At 39.1% G+C, this 24906-nt stretch overlaps 1 protein-coding gene across 20 annotated transcripts in view; it reads left to right on the top strand.

The window, feature by feature from the left end:
- The window catches only part of ASPH (aspartate beta-hydroxylase), a 228227-nt gene that overhangs the window by 101276 nt on the left and 102045 nt on the right, over positions 1-24906 (top strand). For 12 of the 20 annotated variants that reach the window (XM_054561031.2, XM_054561034.2, XM_024250709.3 and 9 more), the window contains 1 exon segment: positions 4241-4282. The exons of 4 other annotated variants lie outside the window; for them this stretch is intronic. In XM_054561031.2, the coding sequence (XP_054417006.1) occupies positions 4241-4282 (42 nt within the window). 20 annotated transcript variants of the gene reach the window in all.

Raw genomic sequence — 24906 nt, 5'->3', positions numbered from 1 at the left:
CTACATTGAGATATCATCTTACCTGAGTTAAAATGACTTATCAAAAGACGGCAGTAATGAATGCTGGTGAGCATGTGGAGAAAGAGGAACCCTCATGCACTGTTAGTGGGAGTTTAAATTAGTACAACCACTAGGAGGTTCCTCAAAAGACTGAAAATAGAACTACTGCCCCACCTTATACATCGCTTCATAATGGGAGGATATTAATTTCATCGTGAGTGGATGGAAGGGCAGAAATGGATATGGAAAGTTCTCTTTTCCACTTCCAGTCTTCATTCTCTGGACAGAAAAGGAGAACTAAATAAGGAAGAAGCCCCTGGGCTTCTAGAACAGGTTGTTTTCAGCTCCAGCATGTCCAGAAGAAACAAAAATAAACACTAATGGTAAGCAGACCCACTTTTATTGAATGCATCCACTCTGCTGAGTACTGTGCGCACATGTCGCGGAGCTGAGTTTTCTCGGCAGATAAGTATTATTTCTGCCTGCAAGTGAGCAAAGCCAAGGTCACAGAGGTGGGGTGCCTGCTGGCCCGAGGTGACACACCAGTATCCAGAGCAACTCTCGGGCAGCTGGTGCGAGGTGGAAGCCATTGGAGAGAGGCCAAAGAGCGGGCAGGAAGATGGTTAGGCAACTAACCAGTAATAGGTGATGGTGATACAGCATGAGCTAAGGAAGTGCTAGTAGAGAAGGAGACTGGAAAGCTGTGACGTGAGGACTGGTCGGTCAGTCTGGGCGCTCGGAGAGAGCAGTCTCATGTCCTGGTGCAAGGAGAGAACAGATGCCAGTGTGGTAATGCACTCACAGGGATGAACAGGCCTGGGTGGAAATTCACTTTGAATATATATTGAGTCCAGCAAGAACTGCTCAGCTGGCAGGTTAGCACAGTGGCTGGAACATTAGTACAGTATATCTGTTTTTTGTTTATTTTTGAGACGGAGTCTCAGAGTCTCACTGTGTCACCAGGCTGGAGTGCAGTGATACGATCTCGGCTCACTGCAAGCTCTGCCACCTGGATTCAAGCAATTCTTCTGCCTCAGCCTCCCAAGTAGCTGGGACTACAGGCACGTGCCACTACGCCCGCCCAGCTAATTTTTGTATTTTTAGTAGAGACAGGGTTTCACCATGTTGGCCAGGATGGTCTCGATCTCTTGACCTTGTGATCTGCCTGCCTCGGCCTTCCAAACTGCTGGGATTACAGGCATGAGCCACTGTGCCTGGCTGAGTACAGTATATCTGAATCCACCAAAGTGATTTGCTTTAGTGGTTGTATGACAATATTTAAAGATCAATATCCCATTCTTTTTAGTAAGGTGTTTACTGCTCTGACAAAATATTTAAAGGATAAAAAAGGAACGTTAAGACAGGTAAAGAGTAGTGTAACATCTTTTTTTTCTGAATACGAATATTTAAACACTACATATGAGTTACATGTGAGCTTGTACTTTTGTAATTTTCAGGGATGGGCTGAGCATATAGCTCCCTTTAGTTAATGAATTCCCCATTACTGGGATATAGAGTGTGATTAAAGTAGTATTTTATGGAATATAGTCTCTGAAACTGGTTTTGTTTGTTTTGTGATCCTCGACAAGATTCCTTAGCCTCTCTATGCCTCAGTTGCCTTATTTGTAAAATTATAACTACCTCCTATGAATGATGAGAAGTTTAAATGGGATAGTCTGTGTTAAGTGCTTAGAACAATGCCTGTATATAATACGTGCTCAAGTCATTTTCCTCTTTGGCACAGTGAGGTTCATATGAGGTCTCCCAGAGAAGCATAGGTACAGAGAATAAAGCAAAGTATCACTTCATTATTGTCTTTGCAGAATGCTAGTGGGGAAGCTGAATCTCACAGAAAGCTCCTTTGCCTAAGCTAAATTTAAGCAATAAAACTCGTAGAGCCTAAAACATATTCTCTGTGTATTTTTTCTTTTTCTTTTTTTTTTTTTTTGCTCAAGTTGCAGTAATTTATGTATAACAATATAAAACTAATGCACAGTATTACTATTATCTCTGTGTATTTTCTCCATATCCGAAATGAATCTCAGAACTTAGCTTCTTGATGTGAGGTGAAGGACAGAAGAGGACAAGAATGAGAATAAGGGAGCTTTTGGCCTGGGGCCTGGAATGATCTGGTCCAGGCTTTAGGTCAGACTGCCAACCCCTTTTAGATACAGCATGGGAAGTTGAAGAAAGATGGTGGCCCTTGTTTCTGGGCATATGTCCAACCACACTCACCCTCCACGTTCCTGGGAGGACGTGAGTCCAAAGGACATGAGGAGACCTGGCCAGGGCCCTCCCACATCAGGATCAGCGCCTTCCACTTCTATTTGGAATGTGACCGTTCAAACCACTCCTCCTTCCTTATTTCCCTCCCAAGAGTGGGAAGATCTGTGGAGAGCCCTAAACTCCCCTTCATGACCAGCGCCCACCTGTTCTATCTAGTCCAGTTAGAAACTTGCATTTTACACTTGATTTTTCTAATCACATTAGCCTTATGCAATGACTGGGGGATGTGGAGGGTTGCAGTGTTCCTGCAGGTACTGCTGATCCCACTAGAAAGAGCTCCTTCGGGACTGAAATTTTTTATGCTTTTCTTTATTGCTGTATCTCCGATGACTACAAGGCTGCCAGACATTAGTAGGTGCTCAGTTAATATTTGATGAATGAATGGTATTGAATAGTTCAGCTACCTAACTTTATAATAAGGAGGCTATAGTTAAAAAGATCAGAAATTCTAGAACATTCTACCAAGACCTACAAGTCCTTAAAAAAAAAAAAAAAAGAAGTCCTGCATTATTCTTGTGGCACTGCGCAGGAGGTATGTGCTGTCAACCCTATAAAATCAACTCTTTGCAAAAGTCAAGACTGGCACTTCTCTTTGAAGAAAGGTACACAGTGGTTCAGTGGAAAAAAACGTATGCTTTGGAATTATGTAAACTGCTGGCCTTGATAGCTTTGGGGACGCTAATTTCTCGGCCATCTATTTTCTCCTATGCACAAAGAGGGAGGTAAGACCTTCTCCACAGGGTGTGAGAAGACAAGAGAATTCATAAATGATGTGATTAGCACTTAGCCTGGCACACTAGATTTCAAAGTTAGTTCCCCTTTCTTCCTCTTATGTAGAGTCTCAAAGGAGCAAGAAAACTTGACTTATAAAAATCCCTTCCCTTTATTAAAACCAGCCTCAGATTTACTTTTCATCTCCCCAAATGGAAATGTTTTATATGAATGAATGTGGGAAACTCCAGACCAACAAATTGAGTGATCCGTGTCAATGTTCACTTGACCGCATCCCTGATCTCACCGACATCCACTCGCAGCTTCTGTGGGAGAGGACAGAGTCTGGTTTTTTATCAATCTCCCAGACTCTGCCTTGTTTCCACTCCAACCCATGTGCATACATACACCCATGTTCCTAGAAATACACAAAGAACAGATAAGTTCCTACTAGGGCTGTAATCAAGTGATTACCTTGAAAATTAACTAGATCCTAATTTACCTTACACAGTAGTCCTGATGTGGAGTTAATAGGTGCAGAAATGAGGTTAAAAACACATGGTCAGCTCATATGCTGTTGTTTTCCATGTGAGGGGTGGATGTTCAGTCTAGGCTCTTGGTGGGTGTCACTGTCCTAGGTAATTCTATTTGTGGGAGAGACACTGTGATTTACTTAGTGCATCTGACACAGGTGGGGTCTTGGGTTCATCTCTGGCTTCTCACCTGGGCTTCAGCACAAGCTCCCCCAATGGATCATCTGTATATATGTGACGTCCTTAGAGTAGCAGACTAATATTCCAAGAAGTGTGACATGCTGCATTCCTTTAAAGCACATGATGTCAATTATTCAAGTAGTTTTCTGGTTTTAAGAGACAATAACAATATTGAACAAGCTTTAATGATGGCTTCTCCCCACCCACATGTCTTTGTACCTTAGAGACACTTGGAGTTGATGTACATCACCCACTCCAACTCTCTTATCTTATAGACAAGGAGTACTTAGCCTGGTGCCTAGTCAGTGTTTTGTGACTTTTAGTATAAGTAATTGAAATATGCCCAAATCTTGATCTTTTCTAATGAACTTCATGTGTAATGAATTCAGGATTTAGGAAAATTGAATTGTATGCTCAGATATATTTTTCTTTGATTATACTTATTGAATTCATTTAAATATTGTCCTATATTTTGAGATACTTAATGGTGACTTGCATAGTACTTACTATGTTTTGTCTTTAATTTTCAGAAACAAATAGAAAAACAGATGATCCAGAACAAAAAGCAAAAGGTGAGATTGTCAAATAAACAGCCTTTCAAATATACATGGGGAAAAGAATAACATGATTTTATTTTCCATCCAAGAATAACATGATTTTATTTTATGTCACTAATTAAAAGAATTTACTCCTGGGTTTGTTATTTCAATGATTTTATCAACGAACACTTATTAATATTTTACATAAACATTAAGAGCCAAAGCATAGAAAGAGATTGCCCAGCTTCTAATTCTAGTTTTGACATTTGCACTCATGCGTCCTTGGGAAAAATACTTAACTTTTGTGCCTCAGTTTTCTTTTCTGTAATGTAGGAATAATAAGAGTACCAACTTCTGAAGGCTGTGTTTCCATGATAGTAATAAAATGAAAATATACGTAAAGTGCTTAAAGCAATAGCTAACAGAGAAAACACTTAGGATATATTAAATATCATTTATTGTTGATATGTCAACAACTGTACTAGGTATAGGAATCCAAATATTCCTAGAACATGGTATCTTTTTCAAGGAACTCTGAATTGTTGGAAAGACATGCAAACGAAGTTATAGCTATGCAGAAAGAATTATTTCTACTTGCCAAAAGTTTATTACAAAGAGTTAAAAAATTATATGGATGATCATAGAATAATGGCTATTTTTAGTATCAGTTGAATGATATGATCTTTAATAATTGAATATTATTACAATTTTAGGAATGCTTTTAATTTGTAGTAATGAAAGCAGTATGTACATATGTATCTTGTACATACTGTGCATAAGATCTTACTTAGTGTGCAAATGATACTTGGTGAGCATGTGGAGTTGCTGGCCTCTGGCTGTAATTTCACAGCCCACAAGTTGAGAAGTAGGCCCCTAATTCATGAAAACTTTTTTCTAACTAGTTGTTTTTAATTTTTGTCAAAGTAGTACAAGGATATAGTTTAAAAAGTTGAGGTTTATAATGAATAGCAGCAGTCCTCTTCCCTACTACTTCATATCCCCAAGTCTCACTCCTAACTTTCTTTTAGCTGTTTCTTTCTTTTTTTTTTTTTTTTTTTGAGATGGCGTCTCACTGTGTCACCCAGGCTGGAGTGCAGTGGCATGATCTTGGCTCACTGCAACCTCCTCCTCCCCGGTTCAAGCAATTCTCCTGCCTCAGCCCCCCGAGTAGCTGGGATTACAGACACATGCCACCACGCCAACTAATTTTTGTATTTTTTAAGTAGAGACAGGGTTTCACCATGTTGGCCAGGCTGGTCTCAAACTCCTGACCTTGTAATCCTCCCGCCTCGACCTCCCAAAGCTCTGGGGTTACAGGCATGAACCACCGCCCCTGGCCTTAGCTGTTTCTTTCTAGTACTTAGCTATGCATTTCTAAATAATGTGTATAATTCTGTAGTTTTCTCCTTAATATCAGAAACCGTTGGCTGACTTTGTTTTATAGATCGCTGAGATTAGCTCGATCTTCATACTCTCACAAGCTTTCCGCTGCCTTACTTCCTGGATCTTCCAATATATTTAGGACATAACTATAATAGATAGCGATACCTGCTAATGAGAAAACACAAGGCAAGAAGGGGCAAATCAGCAGCTTTTGATAGAGTTGATCACTTCCTGTCCTTCAAACACTCCCTTCACATGGCTTGCCGGATACGACATTCTGTTGGTCTTTCTCCTGCTCTCTACTGTTTGCTTTTCTCAGGCTCTTTGGATGGATGTTTCTCATCTCCTTGACCAATAATCACTGGAGTGCCCCAGACTTAGTCCTCGGAGCATTTCCCCATATACACGCACTCCCTTAATGATCTCATCTAATCTCATGCCTTTAAATGCCTCTGTATGCCACAGAGTGCCAAATTTACCCACAGCCTGGGTCTTTTGCCTGCACTCTAGACTGGTGTGTCCAGCTGTCTACATGGTGTCTGCCTGATAACGTCAATGTGTTGGATGTGTAATAATCACTTCCAACTTAACAAGTCTAAAACCAACTCCTGATCTTTCCCCCTCAAAACGCACTTCATCCCCTTAAATATGTGTGTGCCAACTACATGCCAGGAATTGTTCTAGACAAGTGGTTGCAGGTGAGAGCAAGACAGACCAGGTTCCTGTTTCAGGGAGCTCACATCCCAGTAGGGAGACCAGCAGTACACACCAGACTGAAATTGTGGTAAGAGTTCTGAGGAAACAAAGCAGGAGAGCACGCCGTAGGCAGAAGGGGTGGTGAATCAGGGAAGAAGGTGTCCCAGGAGGTTAGGGAAACCTAAGCACTCTGAGCAGAGGAACAGTTTGTACAAAAGTCCTGAGACAGGAGAGAAGGCCCAAGAAGCTGGAGCACCTGAACAAGCCTAGAGTGTATAAGATACAGTTAGAGAAATTCAAAGACTAGACCATGGTGGGAGTCTGGACTTTTCTTCATGCTGTGGACACCGTACCCAGCCCATGCACATCTCCGTACCAAACAGAGCCGTTTCTCATTTACACATTGACTGGTTTGCTTCTGGGAGGTTCACTGTAATGCATTCTTACAAAGGGAGGGACAGGGAGTCCGAATGGTGGGCATGGCTTGTTACAGATAAACAGAAACACTTGCAAACCTGTCCCAAATCTGCTGCTCACAGGGCAGTTGCAATTGTGAGCTCCTCATATCTCTGACTCTCATGCTCCAGACCTCCCATTCCAGCCTTAGCAGCCCGTACCTTCCCCTGCACTGCCGGGTATCCCTGATGCACAGGTCTGACCTCCAGGGACTCTGATCCTAAAGGGGGTTTGCTGGGGGAGTGTAGGGGCTGGGACCTCTGGAACCTGCAAAGAAAATCATTGCAACAGCTTCTGTTGACTGGTTTGTCACTCTCCCCCCATTTAAAATTAGCACTTTAGATCAGTACCAACCAAAATATGTTTGTAACTAAACTATTTTTATTAAGGGGGAAATGCAGGAATAGACAGAATTAAAAGAAATAATGAATCAATGTTATCACAGGTTTATTAAAAATCTATTGGAGCAAATTGTGAGCTGTGGAAATTCCATGTATTTTTTATTCAAATCGATTCATATGATACTGTTATCTGGTAGGGAAAAGGGAAAGGGAAACATTAGGTAAACATTATGTATCCGGAATATGTAGTAAAAAAAATGGAATGGCCTTCACTCATCAGACTTTAGTTTCATAATAACAGAAATTGAAATTTTTTTAAGGCAAAATTGGCTCTCATTTGCAGACATCTGTTACTTGAGTCAAATCAGATTATTTTTATGTTTTAGATAAAATTGCGATATCAGTTTCTCCCCACTGGATGTCATCTTTTCCCACATATTCCATAGCCCATGGTCACAAAATGTGTGAACTACAAAATAACCCAATACAAAAATGGCTTGTTAAATGTGAAATTCAAACAGTCATTTGTGTTCATCCATTTATTGAGTACATACTGAGTACTTGTGATGTCCAGGCTCTGTTTTAGACACTGGGCCCAAAACAGTCAATAAAACAGTTGCAGCTCTCATTGTACTTGCATTTTAGTGTGTATAGGGGAGAGAGTGGGGCTGGATATGTAGTTTTAAAAAATTAAAATCTAACAGGCAGTGTGAAGTGTGAAAAGGAATATAAGACAGGAAAGGAAAACAGAATGAGCAGGAGGTGTTGCTGTGTAATAGGCCTCTTGGATGATGACATTTAAGCAGAGATTTGAAGAGGCAAGGGCATGAGCTGCACCACCGTCTGGGAGAAGAGTTCCGAGACTTGGGGAGCATTCTCATAGTCCTTAGGGCATGTGTGCTTAGCATGTTTGAGGCTTAACAAGGAGGCAATTGCTGGTAAAGAATGTATGAGGGGAGAGTGTAGGAGTGCATGAGACCAGAGTGGTCAAGGGTTCAAATCACATAGGCTTTCGAAGACAAAGGTAAGAACTTGTGTATTACCTCCAGTGAGATGGCCATTGGGAGATTCTGGGCAGAAGATGGATATGATTGTGTTATGTTTTCAAAGGCTCATTCTGGCCATAGGAGTGCAAGACTGGAAGCAGGGAAACCAATTAGGAGACTGTTGCAGTGGTCCAGGCAAGACATGATGATGGCCAGGATTACGATGTAGGGTAGAAGTGGTGAGTGCTGGTTAGATTCTACATGTATTTGGATATAAAGTTAGTAGGGTTTGATAATGGGTGGAATAATGGAGTGAGAGAGGTCAAATATGGATCTATGGTCAGGCACAGTGGCTAATGCCTATAATCTCAGCACTTTGGAAGGCCAAGGGGAGGATCACTTGAGGCCAAGAGTTTGAGACCAGCCTGGGCCACATAGTGAGATACTGTCTCAACAAACAACAACAACAAAAACCCAACACTTAGCCAGGCATGGTAGCATGTGCCTGTAGTCCCAGCTACTCGGGAGTCTGAGGTAGGAGGATCAATGCTGCAGCGAGCTATGATCATGCCACTGCACTCCAGTCTGGGCAAGAGAGCAAGATCCCGACTCAAGGGAAAAGAATTCACTCTAACCTTTAAAAGCTGTACTTTGACAAATTCACTGAACACAAAAATGTGCAATATGTTCTTGATTTAGTATATTATCAAAGGTCAGTTATCATTTGGGATTTGTGAGCCTTTAAAGAAATTTGAAGAGCAAAGGAAATGTGTTTTTGCTTGTGTGTATCCATGTGTGCACGTGGGTGGGTGGGTGTTAGATAAAACTGTATTTGTATTGTGGACTTTTCCTGAATTTTTTTATTTAGACTTATACTTAATATCTTATTAAATTATTCATTACAATTAAGAATATGTTTAAACAGTATTTACATGTCTTTAAAACACTTAAAGATTTCCTGGGTACTATTTGCATTTTTTTTAAAAGTCATAATCAGTGCCCTAACAAAACACCAGATGGCGCTAGAAAACAAATCACATTTACACTAACAGAAATCACATCTGCAAAGCAACTTAAAGAAAGGTAGATGGCTGTATTACAGCCAGTAAATCAGCTTGGTGCAACTAGTACTTCATATGGATAGTTCTTAGTTTTCTGTGATCATAAAGAAAATATAACAGACATAGCTAATAATCAAGTGTCATTCAGTTTTCTTATTTAAAAAATCTTCAATGAAGTTTTCCTTGTGATTCTTATAACTGTATATAACATATTTGAACAAAGTTCTCTATTGCTTTGATGATAAAAAAATAAACTTCTTAGTGCAGCACATGACGCATCTTAGGATATAGCCCCTGCTTATGGCCTCCCTGTGTTCAAAATGCTCTTCCTAACCGCTCCACTTTCCTTTTATCACTCCCATTTCTTAAAACTGAGCTTAGATGTTCTGTCTTTCAGGAAGCCTTCTCTGACTGCACTCCCATCTCCTACCCCAGACCAGAAAGTGTGTTTCTGTTTTTGTTCCCAAGATGCCTTGTGCTTACAGATTTTTTTATTAGTACATATTTTGAATTTTCCTTTTAATTTCTAAACAAAAAGCTTATTAAGAGTAGGAACCATGACCAACCCTTATCCCCTTATATTAATCAGAGTTTACGGAGTTCTCCAGAGAAACAAAACCAACAGGATGTGTGTATGTGTATAGATATAGAAATAGATAGAAATAGAGATTTCTTTTAAGGAATTGGCTGACATGATTGTAGAGGCTGGCAAGTCCAAAATCCACAGAGAAGAGTTGATGTTGCAGTTTGAGTCTGGAGGCAGAATTGCTTTTCCTTGGAAGGAGATAAGACTTTTTCTTAAGGCCTTCATCTGATTGGATCAGGCCTACTCACATTATGGAGAGTAATCTGCTTTACTCAAAGTCTACTGATTTAAATGTTAATCTCACCAAAAATACCTTCTCAGCAACATCCAGACATGTTCGACCAAATATCTGGGTACCATGGCTTAGCCAAGTTGACAAATATAATTAACCATCACACTATTCTAGTGGTGCTTAACCATAGATAGTGGGTGCTGAATAAATAGTAGTAGTATGAAAAAAAATGTGACTAACCCCCTTCCCTTTCATTCTTGCCCCTCATCTGATAGTGATATTATAAGATGCAAATAGCCTGAATGGTGGGCAGAAGAGTTATAAACAGAAAAGTCAAACTATGAATTAACTTTAAGTGTCTACAAATATACTTGCTACATTTCAAGTTATTTTCAGATGGGTTCTTGTTTAAGCCTTACCCATCAATCTTATGAGATAAGCATTTTTCAGCTACCATTTCTTCATTTTTTTAATCTTCTTTCTCACTCCCCTACTTCTGTGATTATAATCAAATGTATATTGGACTGCTTGAAAATGTCCCACCGGTGTATGAAACTTTGTTTATTTTTAGTCTGGGCATGATGGCTCATGCCTGTTATCCCAGCAATTTGGGAGGCTGAGGTGGGTGGATTACCTGAGGTCAGGAGTTCAAGACCAGCCTGGCCAACATGGTGAAACCCCTTCTCTACTAAAAATACAAAAATTAGCCAGGTGGTGGTGTGTGCCTGTAATCCCAGCTACTTGGGAAGCTGAGGTGGGAGGATCACTTGAGCCCCGAAGGCAGAGGTTGCCATGAGCTGAAATCACACCACTGCCCTCAAGCCTACGTGACAGAGCGAGACTTCGGCTCAAAAAAAAAAAAAAAAAAACTTTGTTCATTTCTTAATCATTTTTCCCCATTGGATTGCATACTTTCTATTATTCTATCTTCAAGTTCAGTGATTCTTTCTTCTGCTGTTTCAAATCTGTGTTGAGCTCATCTAGTAAAGTTTTCGTTTTAGCTACTGTTCTTTCCAACTCTAGATCTCGAACTGCTTCTTTTTTGTAGTTTCCATTTCACTATTAAGATTCCATGTCTGTTTACTCATTAATACTATGTTTTTCTTTAATTCTTTGTACTTATTTATAATCAACAATTTGAAGTATTTTTCTAATAAACACAATATTTGGGCACAATGGCAGGCAGCTGCAGTTTGCTCCTTTTTTTTTTTTTCCTGAGATTGAGTCAGGTGATTCCTATTTTTTTTTGCATATCTAGTGGTTTTTGGCTGAAAACTGGATTGTGTATATAATTTGTTATATCAACTTTGGAATTTGTTTTGTTCTTTCTGAGGACTGTTGGTGTGTGGTAAACAGTTAACTTGGCTGGACTCAAATTGAAAAATCTGACTCTCCAACAGTGTAAAGCAGCTAATATCTCTGCTCAGGATTTTTGGCTTTTAATTGCTGTGTTTAAAGTCTGGTCAGAAAGGGTGGCGGTGTCTTGTGCCTTCAGAGTTTACTTGTCTGCCAAAGATTTGAGTAGAATTCATACTCCAGATTTGCTGCTGGAATTTCCGCTTGCTTCTGGGATTCACTATCTAAATTTCAGTTGCTTGGCCAACCCCAAGTTCTACCCTCTTACACCTCAAACCAGTAGGACTTTTATCTCCTGTATTGGGAAATGCACTCAAGCAAAACACAACGACTTGTACATTTCATCAGAAGCTGCTCTTTCCGGAGGTAGATTTTTATAGTAGTCAGCCTCGAAGGCAGCCCCCAGTGATTCTTGCCTCCTGGTATTCATGCCTCTGTGTAGTTCTCTGTCTATTGAATAAAGCTGACCTGTGTGGCCGAAAGAATATTGCAGAAATGACAGAGTGTGACTTCCAAGGCTAACTCATAAAAGATGTTGCAGTTTTTACCATAATCCCTTTTAATTGCTCACTCTGGAGGAAATGAGCTCCTACATTATGAGAGTATACAAGAAGCTGTGCCCATATAGCAAAAAACTTGTGAAATACAATAAATGTTTATGGCTGTTGCAAGGTGCTGAAGTTGGGGATGATTTGTTTTTGAAGTCATTATAGCTAATCCATCCCCCTCAAATTTCTGCTAGCTTTTTCACCTGACTCCCTGGGGCTACCCATGAAGGTGGAAAGTAAGTCAGCCAGGGATGCTTTGGCTTGTGAGCTTGGGAAGTATGAAGTGTGGTCCTTTCCTTTAAAAATTTATTCATTCATCTTATTGAGATGAGAACTGTAGTGCCTGGCTGCAAAGACACCTGTCATGAAGTTGCAATCATTCAGTCTCTGAGGGTCCATTCCATTGATGCATATGGGCTTGATCAAGCCATCACTGCCTTGAACTTAATTACTGCATGGTTAGCCTAGTTAGATCTGTCTTTGTCTTTTTGCTGCCCACTGGAGATGCTTTAGTGTTGTCTTTAGCAGTCCTGAAACACTAGGTATTCCTCATTGACAACAGCCTGCCGAGATGTTGCAGCACAGGCTGGTGGTTCAGTTCCAGCTAACCACTATGCCTAGTAATTTTTCCATGTTGTAGAAGAGCAATGTAGCAATAGCACAATTAGACCAACTCAAGGAAAAGCTTTGAAAAAACAGTCTCCCGTCCACCCTTGCAGCTGTGAAAAGAGATTATGAGATAACTGCTCTTAAAGATTTATTATAGTCATTACATTCAACAGCTACAGTAGTTTTAGTGGTTCCTAAAATACACCAGCAGTTATTGTCTGATTACTTCCACAGATAAGTTAATTATACAAGATTTCTGACTCTCATACAAGTCTGATTTAGAGAGAAGTTTAATTATGGCAATTTTAGTGATTGAAATAAGCTCAGCATATATCACCACTCTTAGCAAGTATAGTAGAGGTTTTTAGCTGTGTTGAAATACACATTCTCTTTGTTTTTATTTTTCATTTCATGATTTCTAACCATAGTGCAGTACATGTGATAATTTAGGACACCTGTTTTCACCAGGGTTCATCCTCAGTCAAACACACCACAGGACAACAATAGCAAATTCTTCATTATCATTAAAATCCCATTCTAATGCTGCCCATGGAGCACTCAAACATTTTACAAAGCTAATTTGTGTAATGATTGTGACAATGTGAGCAGGAAAGTAAAATACGTTTCTTAAGGGAAAAAAAAATCAGGTATTGGTATGTTTTAAAATGATTGTTAAGATTGTAATTTTTTTAATGATGGAAGATGTGACACTCGTTCAAATCAGGCAATCCACTTCATTGTTTATGAACACATTGTCTATTTGTATACTGAGGCAAATTAAAGATTAACTTTAACCACATATGCCTAAATTAACTTAAAATTAAGCTTTCAAAAACTGTGCCATAAAAAGACAGTGCTGTGAGTAGTTGAATATATTCATTTATTTAAACAAGACTTCAAATTGGTGAGTACATTAGTTTGAAAAATGCATTACTGAAAATTACCTTAGTCTGAGCCCTGTAGACCTCTTCCCCATAGCACTTTTCATTCTTCTAATATAATGGTAGGTCCAGTGGCATTTGGAGCAGTAGTTCCTGCCATATTTTTATATTTTTCACTTAAAAATCAAATATATATTGACAATAGGAAAATATTAGTAATGGTGAAATTAAATCAAATTCTGTTTTAATTTGAGTGATTTTATTACATTCTGCCTGGGAAGCCAGTCTATCACCTTTCCTTAACACTATGAATGTCAGTCATGCCTTTCCTGTTTGCTGCAATGTTCTTTCTTCTTCCTCTTCATCCATTGGGATCCATCCCACAGTCCTTTGCTGCTACCATGCCTGGTCAGCAGTGACAGAGAGGTGCGTGAGCATGGAACGAAGATTAGGCATCTCCCACAGGCAGTGTCTGGAGGCCACACAGGAGGCAGCAGGCAAATCTATCTCAGAAATACGGAGAAACCCAGCCTCACAGGGATTCTGGAACAGACCACAAGTAAAGCTGCCAGCAGAGGATGTTTGCTAACAGAAAGCAGGATTTCCACGTGGAGGGGTAGCATTGGATCCTCAAAGTACTGGAATAGCACAGAAAGCCCTGTCGCTAGCCCTGCCACGTCGTTAGGAGCTGGTCCAGGATGAAGGTAGCAGGGCATGAGCTCAGTGCCAGGAGAGCAGCCGCACTCATGGTATATCACCTGCCATAATGCTTCAATCTAACCTTCCCCTTTCCTCCTCACCCTCCATCTAGAGCACCTGAAGCTAATAAATGGATAATTAACTGCTATTGAAACCAGTGATGCACCCAAACAAAACTAAGTTCTCCTTAGGCACCACTGTATACTGTAGCATTTCCCACCCCTACCTGCCTGCTAATCTCACCCAGCTCTGTGTCACTGCTGGACAGGCACAGTGAGAGCAAAGGACTGCAGGATGGATCCCAGTGGATGACGAGGAAGAAAAAAGTGTGGTAGAATCACATGGGGGAGAGTTCAGACAGTGCCCTGGGTCCCACCCTAAACTATTCTGATTTCATCACTCTAGGTGCAATAATTCTCATGTGTAGTCATGGTTGAGAAGTGTTAGTTAAGATACACTGCTGACCTAGTCAGTCTGGTCTGTGTATCAGGCCCATCTTAACTAAACATTTTTATTAGTATCACCTGATTCAGAAATCATTTTTTGACAATATTTGAATCCGATTTGAAGGGGTTTTTTAATAAAATATAAAGCCAACAAAAGGATTGTTTGAGAAAAGCTGAACCTGAAGTATGAAAAAAAAATTTTAAGTTTATTAAACAGCTATTTTAAAGATAACCATATGAGCCACAAATGGTAAGCAAACCTAGCTGTACTGAGGAGCTGAGGAAACCTTGCAGTGCTTCCTTCTCATGGTGTGGACAGAATACTGAGCTTGGTAGTCGAGGGAGCAGTTACTGCCTGAATCTTGGCGGAGACCCTTTTCATCTCATGACCCATGTTCTATCTCATCGGCAGACTCTCACCTCACTCAGCTCCATTCCTTTAGCAAACTGTGCAAATTTTAATCAGGACTAAAAGACTAATTTTAACAAATTCTCAGTTGCCCTCTATACATGCTCAAACTTCAGATATGAAAGAACAAGATTTTTATCAATGATATTTTCAAAGGTCTAGCTTTTTCTGATGCCGTCAGTTACTAGTGCATTGATGCCAGCAAGTGCTAGAAGAAGGGTGAGCCTTTCCCAGTGCTGCAAATGTGTTGCCTGGGAAAGACAGCAACTGCCTCTGGCCTAGGACTGGAGAGACCCACTTGACCATTGCCTCAAGTCCCCCATCCTCCTCCCTGCTCCTGCTGTCCTCATTCTCCACCCTGATTTCAGCAGCTGAGGGTGGACACTATCTTCTTTGAGATTTTTGTTGCTTAACTATTTGAGGCAACTAATTAAATCCTCATCATGTATGCGGGGACATGTCATTTACTGAACAAATATTGCTGTATAGGATGAAGATGTTTGAGGAAAAACATAACCCTAATAATAAATGGCAGATGCATTTCCTGGGTCATTGCCATAGACCGATTCATGGGTCTCTCATGCCAGAAAGAATGTTGTTGTTTTTTTTTCCTTTAACTCTTATTATTAAAGTAATAAGAAAACATTACTGAGGGCATAACAGTACTTCTTTCATGGTTCCTCTCCTAAATTATTTACTACTAGATATGTTAACCACTTAAGGTGAATATATAGCAATTTATGTTGTGAATTCTAAACTCATTTCAAATTATAAATACATTTGTTGAGTCGGTCATGGTAGAATAAGAGAACACTGATTTTTGCCTTTGAGTTCATTTTTTAAAAGTCACCGTGTATGGATGAACGGAGTAGGAGAAAGAATTATATATATTCTGACACACTTTCATTTACAGAGGACTCATCTGTGTCTGGTGAAAGCCAGGCGGCTTGCACCATGTCCTGGGACTTCAGTCATCCCTTGACGTGTTGACCCTTCTTAAAGAATGGAAGGGGGAACTGAATAAAGAAGATAACAGCTTCTAGCTAAGAGGGATGATGCATTAATTTGCCAAATATATAGGCTCCTTTTGTGTGCTATGCTCTGTGGAGCACTCTGAAAACAAAGGAAGTAACTACAATGTAAAGAGGTAGAGACTATGAACAAAATGCTGTGGGAACACCAAGGAGGAAATGACACACTGCTGGCAGGAGATGGAAAGCAACTGGAGTCTTCATGGAGCGATGACATTTGAGCTGGTCCTCAAGTAGTGGGTGAGGGTTACATCCATGCAAGAGCCCTGTGAACTCAGATACTGAAGTATGTCTAATGACAAGGATGATAAGTTGATATGGAAAAAATATCACAGGTGTTTCTGCTCACAGCAAGCCCAGCAGTGCTCCAAGAGCAGTACTTACTTGGGTATCATGGGCTATGCTCTCTATACAGAAGATTAGATTAGAGTCTTGTCTTAAAAACCCTTGATACCACAACTTTTTGGGAAAATTATCATAATTCATTTTTTTCTAATATCCAATGACTTTTACTGTTTTGCTACTTTGATTCATCAGTACGTTCATGATACCTTCTCCTCTTTGTCCCATTCCTGCTTCATAATAATTTAATGAAATTAAAGTAATGGATTTAATTAGCACCTACATCTATGATTATATGTATATATTATTTATCTGAAGCCTTTGGGGTGGGCCAGCTACCACAATTAAAACATCAACTTGATTCAAGTTGTGTGAAGCACACTTTAAACTTGAAATAAAAGTGAATAAAATCTATTTATACAGTGTGATGCCTTTAATTGATACCCTTACATAAAAGCCAAGGTTTGATAAAGTTGTGTTTCAGGTAATAACCTTGATTTTTATGCTTCATTGAAATTTGGCTCCTCTCCCCCAAGGATCACTGACTTCCTTGTGCATTTATATCATCATGTTAGTGATGTTATTACTAATGTCATTCAGCTAGTCATAGGGTGGAGGTAGCATTAATTGCAAATTATAGCTTCAACATAAAACCAATGAACTTGGGTGAGCATTTAATTTCTGGGCCTTGTCACTTTGATTCATACTGCGTCTTTGCTTTTTAACTGCTGCTGTGAGCATACATGTGCATTCTCTGCAGTATATTTTTTCATGGCACTTCCAGACAGTCCTAAGAGTCAAGCAGTATAGGACCCAGCAGGGTATGTGTTGTTGCGCCATTAATTGCATATCTCTGCACCTTCTGAGGAAGGAGGCCAGAGGCAGATTGTCTTTCACCCCCTGAGAAGTATGATAATAGCTTGACAGTGCTCTTACTGGAGTATTTCTCTGTGATTATTAAATACAAGTGAAGAGACTTGTTAGAAAGAAAGAAAAATGAGGAATATTTTTAAATTGCCTTTTAGATTAATAGTATCAAACACATTGCATTGGTACTAGCGTCATGGAAATACACAGGAGGTTTCCATTCTTGGTCATTCTGAGTTTGGGATTTGATCTGGTTTGTTTTTAGATGAAAGTGTGTGGCTGAATGTGGTGTTGGAGGTCAAGGCTCTTACGAGGCCTGTTCTTTTGTCTGCTTCAGCTTTTGAGTAGCCATTATTATCATTTTATCAGTGAGCATTTTCCATATAGGCATATGAATTCCTCTTACTAGTGTGAAATCACTTATTTAATTCTAGAAAATTCTTGCAGTACAGTAGAAAGGGTTCTTGACTAGGAGTTTTAATCAGCTTTACCAATTCTTATTTGCTATTTCATCTTGAACAAGTCTCCTGGCCTCTCTGAGCTTTTTCTCCCATGTGTAAAACATGGAGATAATTCTACCTGCACTCCTGCATTTTTCGTGCAGGTCAGATGGCCATTTGGCTTTGTCGCTGGTGTCATGCTATACAGATATAAGCAACTATTATCATTACTTTCCCTCCAGTGATTACTTTGTATAAAATGCATGTTATCCCTAAGTCCAAATGCAATAGAAGAGTAATCTGATATTGCTTGTGTATGTTCCTTTTCTAAGAGGCTCTTAATGACTGTGATAAACTTTATCTACATGACATTCCAATGTCTTTAAGTGCAAGAGAAGGGTGGTTATTCTTCAGGGATGTTTTTCTAGGAAGTGTTTATATATGAAAGTGAACATCTACAAGTTGAATAAGGTATGAGAATATTGGAAAGCTATTTGAGGAATGCTTGTAGTGGCATCTCATTAAAGCGTAAGTTATGCTTTCCTTCTACCTTGGGTGTTACAGCTTTATTAACACTGAGTTTGAAAACAGCTAACAAAAAAAGCTAAATGCTTAAGGGATTTATTATAAAATTCAATAGTGCCATTAATTTCCATGTATGCTTTAAATTGCTGGGAAAAAATAATGTATTCAGCAAAGAAGCAAGTTCCTGCTTCCTCCCCTGAGTCTGCTTGATTGTGCAATTGGTCTTTCATTCTTTAATTAAACTTGTCCAAAGATAGGATCTGCTAAATTGTTTACTGTATAAATAGTTTTCATTCCCAGTGTGCAAGTTTAAAACCATGGTAAAAAGAGTTTGCCATCTGTTAACAACCAAAACATGTGGTGTGCTGTTGCATAAAAATAAACTGCACTTATTCATAAAAGGGATCACAACATATATCACATCTTTGGGGCTGACAATAATCTGTGATGTTTTCGAATGTCACCTTCTAAGTGACAGTATGCTCAGTAGTGCATTATGTTAAAAAACATGATCATCTATAAATGTAATAGAAATAATTCATGTATTGTTATTCACGTGAAATTGATTTATCTGAATGTCAGTGTTACTGATAAGAAATTATAATTTTTAATTTTTTCTTTGATATTTTCAAATCTAAATTTTCCTGAATTTTATTTTCAAGTCTTTTTTTCCTCCCTAAAATTTAACCATTTTATTTAGCCAGGAATTTAATCATTTCTCTCTCTTTCTGTACTACCATTGCCTCGGCCCTGTGACATCTCAGGCTTGTATATCACATCCAGGGAGTCTTCTTGCCTCTAGTTTTTGCCCTTCTGCATATATGTACCTACCACAAGAGAAAGTTCTTGAAAGACAGGATTCATACACTCACTCATTGAAGCCATCAGTAATACCACATTGTCTGTGGAGGAAAATTCATCAGAATTTTGTTCAAGGCACCCCATAATCTGGCTGTAAGCCACCTGTTTAGGCTTGGCCCTAACTGTCCGTGTCCCTGTACTTTATAGAATTCCACAAGATTTTTCACAAATCCCTGAACATACCTTTTTCACATTTATACGTACATACTTTCCCCCTTTCTTTGAAATATTTTTCACTGTCTACCTCATTCCAAATTAGATCTGTGCCTCAAGAGTCAGTTCTAATGTTCTGTCATTCCTTAATTTTTTCCTTGTTTTTCCAATTAGTGGTAATCCTTTGCTTCTTTCTGTTCCCAAAGTATTTTATAATTCTTACTTTGTGTGATCATTTTCGGTCTTTTATTCTAGTCATTAATTTACTTCCCTCCTACCACTTTCTAATGTGTGAAGTACTTGGGGATAGGGATTGTCTTGTTTATCTTTGTGTCCCCACACTAGTTAGCATAATACCTGTGAGGCACTCAATAAATACGTGTCAAAATGGTTTGAAAATGGTCACACATAGTGTTCTGGAGAATCCAATAAGCAAACTAATGCAATGGAAAAATTTAGACAAACAGGTCAGAGCAGATTGTCATATTCCAGATAGGAATTTTTTTTCTATGTAGCAGTATTTATAGATGTCCTAAAATGATTTTGGCCCTTTTCTATTCAGTATTTCTTAATGGACAAGAGTGGACATTAATAGACATTAATATCTCACAAGATTCTGCAGGAAGTTCTGATTTGTTTGTTTCACACAAAACCAATTGCTGTCTTTGGACCTTGTTTAGGTCCCATTTCAAATTAACAAACTCTATAAATTTTTAAGAGAATCAGGGAAATTGTAAACACTGATTATTCAGTGAAAGTATCCAACTATGATATTCAGAAATTATTGTGAATTTCTTTTCTCTCTCTTTTTTTTTTTTTTTTTTTTTTTTTTTTGGGACAAGTCTCACTCTGTCACCCAGGCTGGAGTGCAGCGGTGCAATCTTGGCTCACTGCAATCTCCACCTCCCAGGCTCAAGCGATTCTCCTGCCTCAGCCTCCCAAGTAGCTGGGATTATAGGCACCAACCATCACACCTGGCTAATTTTTGCACTTTTAGCAGTGATGGGGTTTCACCATGTTGGCCAGACTGGTCTCGAACTACTGACTCCAAGTGATCTGCCTGCCTTTGCCTCCCAAAGTGCTGGGATTACAGGCATAAGCCACTGCGCCCAGCCGTGAATTTCTTTTTAGATATGGTAACAGTATTGTGGTTATGTTTTTATATGTTTATTATAACAACTTCACTGAGGTACAGTTAATATACAATAGACTTCACCTAAAGCATACAGTTTGATAAGTTTTGACATGTGTGAAACTGTAAAACCCTCACCACAATCAAGATAATGACCATATCCAGTGATCCCAAGTTTCCTGGTGCTGCTCTGTGACTTCTCCTGGATGTTCTTCTCTGTGCCCCTCCCCAACCCAAGGCAGCCACTGATCTGCTTAAGGTCCCTATGACTTAGTTTACATTTCCCAGATTCAGTGGCTGGAACCTCCAGTAAAATGCTGAGAAGTTATGCATGGACATCTTTGTCTTTTTCTTGATCTTGGGGGCAGGAGAGGATAGAATTCAGTCTGTTACCATTTAGTATTGTTAGCTTTAGATTTTTCATAGATGCTCATTATCAGATTGAGAAAGTTTCCTTCTATGTCTACTCTGCTTAAAGTTTTTTTCCAGGAATTGGCTTTAGATTTAGTCAAAGGCTGTTTTATTGTCTAATGAAGTGATCATTTTTTGTTTCATTTTTGTGTATAATATAAATTGCACTGATTGATTCTAGATGTTAAAACAACTATACATTAATACGTTTCTGAGATAAAACTCATGACTGATTATTCCTTATATATCTTGTTGGATTTGATTTGCTAACATTCTTTTTTTTTTAACTTTTTTTTTTCTTTTTATCATTATTATTATTATTATTATTATTATTATTATTATACTTTAGGCTCTATGGTACATGTGCGCAACGTGCAGGTAAGTTACATATGTATACATGTGCCATGCTGGTGCGCTGCACCCACCAACTCATCATCTAGCATTAGGTATATCTCCCAATGCTATCCCTCCCCCCTCCCCCCACCCCACAACAGTCCCCGAAGTGTGATGTTCCCCTTCCTGTGACCATGTGTTCTCATTGTTCAATTCCCACCTATGAGTGAGAATATGCGGTGTTTGGTTTTTTGTTCTTGCGATAGCTTACTGAGAATGATGATTTCCAATTTCATCCATGTCCCTACAAAGGACATGAACTCATCATTTTTTATGGCTGCATAGTATTCCATGGTGTATATGTGCCACATTTTCTTAATCCAGTCTATCATTGTTGGACATTTGGGTTGGTTCCAAGTCTTTGCTATTGTGAATAATGCGGCAGTAAACATACGTGTGCATGTGTCTTTATAGGAGCATGATTTATAGTCCTTTGGGTATATACTCAGTAATGGGATGGCTGGGTCAAATGGAATTTCTAGTTCTAGATCCTTGAGGAATCGCCACACTGACTTCCACAAGGGTTGAACTAGTTTACAGTCCCACCAACAGTGTAAAAGTGTTCCTATTTCTCCACATCCTCTCCAGCACCTGTTGTTTCCTGACTTTTTAATCATTGCCATTCTAACTGGTGTGAGATGGTATCTCATTGTGGTTTTGATTTGCATTTCTCTGATGGCCAGTGATGGTGAGCATTTTTTCATGTGTTTTTTGGCTGCATAAATGTCTTCTTTTGAGAAGTGTCTGTTCATGTCCTTCACCCACTTTTTGATGGGGTTGTTTGTTTTTTTCTTGTAAATTTGTTGGAGTTCATTGTAGATTCTGGATATTAGCCCTTTGTCAGATGAGTAGGTTGCAAAAATTTTCTCCCATTTTGTAGGTTGCCTGTTCACTCTGATGGTAGTTTCCTTTGCTGTGCAGAAGCTCTTTAGTTTAATTAGATCCCATTTGTCAATTTTGGCTTTTGTTGCCATTGCTTTTGGTGTTTTAGACATGAAGTCCTTGCCCATGCCTATGTCCTGAATGGTAATGCCTAGGTTTTCTTCTAGGGTTTTTATGGTTTTAGGTCTAACATTTAAGTCTTTAATCCATCTTGAATTGATTTTTGTATAAGGTGTAAGGAAGGGATCCAGTTTCAGCTTTCTACATATGGCTAGCCAGTTTTCCCAGCACCATTTATTAAATAGGGAATCCTTTCCCCATTTCTTGTTTTTCTCAGGTTTGTCAAAGATCAGATAGTTGTAGATATGTGGCATTATTTCTGACGGCTCTGTTCTGTTCCATTGATCTATATCTCTGTTTTGGTACCAGTACCATGCTGTTTTGGTTACTGTAGCCTTGTAGTATAGTTTGAAGTCAGGTAGTGAGATGCCTCCAGCTTTGTTCTTTTGGCTTAGGATTGACTTGGCGATGCGGGCTCTTTTTTGGTTCCATATGAACTTTAAAGTAGTTTTTTCCAATTCTGTGAAGAAAGTCATTGGTAACTTGATGGGGATGGCATTGAATCTGTAAATTACCTTGGGAAGGATGGCCATTTTCATGATATTGATTCTTCCTACCCATGAGCATGGAATGTTCTTCCATTTGTTTGTATCCTCTTTTATTTCCTTGAGCAGTGGTTTGTAGTTCTCCTTGAAGAGGTCCTTCACATCCCTTGTAAGTTGGATTCCTAGGTATTTTATTCTCTTTGAAGCAATTGTGAATGGGAGTTCACTCATGATTTGGCTCTCTGTTTGTCTGTTATTGATGTATAAGAATGCTTGTGATTTTTGTACATTGATGTTGTATCCTGAGACTTTGCTGAAGTTGCTTATCAGCTCAAGGAGATTTTGGGCTGAGACAATGGGGTTTTCTAGATATACTATTATGTCATCTGCAAACAGGGACAATTTGACTTCCTGTTTTCCTACTTGAATACCCTTGATTTCCTTCTCCTGCCTAATTGCCCTGGCCAGAACTTCCAACACTATGTTGAATAGAAGTGGTGAGAGAGGGCATCCCTGTCTTGTGCCAGTTTTCAAAGGGAATGCTTCCAGTTTTTGCCCATTCAGTATGATATTGGCTGTGGGTTTGTCATAAATACCTCTTATTATTTTGAGATACGTCCCATCAATACCTAATTTATTGAGAGTTTTTAGCATGAAGGGTTGTTGAATTTTGTCAAAGGCCTTTTCTGCATCTATTGAGATAATCATGTGGTTTTTGTCTTTGGTTCTGTTTATATGCTGGATTACATTTATTGATTTGCATATATTGAACCAGGCTTGCATCCCAGGGATGAAGCCCACTTGATCATGGTGGATAAGCTTTTTGATGTGCTGCTGGATTCTCTTTGCCAGTATTTTATTGAGGATTTTTGCATCAATGTTCATCAAGGATATTGGTCTAAAATTCTCTTTTTTTGTTGTGTCTCTGCCAGGCTTTGGTATCAGGATGATGCTGGCCTCATAAAATGAGTTAGGGAGGATTCCCTCTTTTTCTATTGATTGGAATAGTTTCAGAAGGAATGGTACCACTTCCTCCTTGTACCTCTGGTAGAATTCGGCTGTGAACCCATCTGGTCCTGGACTTTTTTTGGTTGGTAAGCTATTGATTATTGCCACAATTTCAGCTCCTGTTATTGGTCTATTCAGAGAGTCAACTTCTTCCTGGTTTAGTCTTGGGAGGGTGTATGTGTTGAGGAATTTATCCATTTCTTCTAGATTTTCTAGTTTATTTGCGTAGAGGTGTTTGTAGTATTCTCTGATGGTAGTTTGTATTTCTGTGGGATCGGTGGTGATATCCCCTTTATCATTTTTTATTGCATCTATTTGATTCTTCTCTCTTTTTTTCTTTATTAATCTTGCTAGCGGTCTATCAATTTTGTTGATCCTTTCAAAAAACCAGCTCCTGGATTCATTTATTTTTTGAAGGGTTTTTTGTGTCTCTATTTCCTTCAGTTCTGCTCTGATTTTAGTTATTTCTTTCCTTCTGATAGCTTTTGAATGTGTTTGCTCTTGCTTTTCTAGTTCTTTTAATTGTGATGTTAGGGTGTCAATTTTGGATCTTTCCTGCTTTCTCTTGTGGGCATTTAGTGCTATAAATTTCCCTCTACACACTGCTTTGAATGCATCCCAGAGATTCTGGTATGTTGTGTCTTGGTTCTCATTGGTTTCAAAGAACATCTTTATTTCTGCCTTCATTTCGTTATGTACCCAGTAGTCATTCAGGAGCAGGTTGTTCAGTTTCCATGTAGATGAGCGGTTTTGAGTGAGATTCTTAATCCTGAGTTCTAGCTTGATTGCACTGTGATCTGAGAGATAGTTTGTTATTATTTCTGTTCTTTTACATTTATTGAGGAGAGCTTTACTTCCAAGTATATGGTCAATTTTGGAATAGGTGTGGTGTGGTGCTGAAAAAAATGTATATTGTGTTGATTTGGGGTGGAGAGTTCTGTAGATGTCTATTAGGTCCGCTTGGTGCAGAGCTGAGTTCAATTCCTGGGTATCCTTGTTGACTTTCTGTCTCGTTGATCTCTCTAATGTTGACAGTGGGGTGTTAAAGTCTCCCATTATTAATGTGTGGGAGTCTAAGTCTCTTTGTAGGTCACTCAGGACTTGCTTTATGAATCTGGGTGCTCCTGTATTGGGTGCATATATATTTAGGATAGTTAGCTCTTCTTGTTGAATTAATCCCTTTACCATTATGTAATGGCCTTCTTTGTCTCTTTTGATCTTTGTTGGTTTAAAGTCTGTTTTATCAGAGACGAGGATTGCAACCCCTGCCTTTTTTTGTTTTCCATTTGCTTGGTAGATCTTCCTCCATCCTTTTATT

Source organism: Pongo abelii, chromosome 7, assembly GCF_028885655.2.
Source record: "Pongo abelii isolate AG06213 chromosome 7, NHGRI_mPonAbe1-v2.0_pri, whole genome shotgun sequence".
Lineage (NCBI taxonomy): Eukaryota > Metazoa > Chordata > Mammalia > Primates > Hominidae > Pongo > Pongo abelii.
This window is presented reverse-complemented; position numbering and strand designations above follow the sequence as displayed.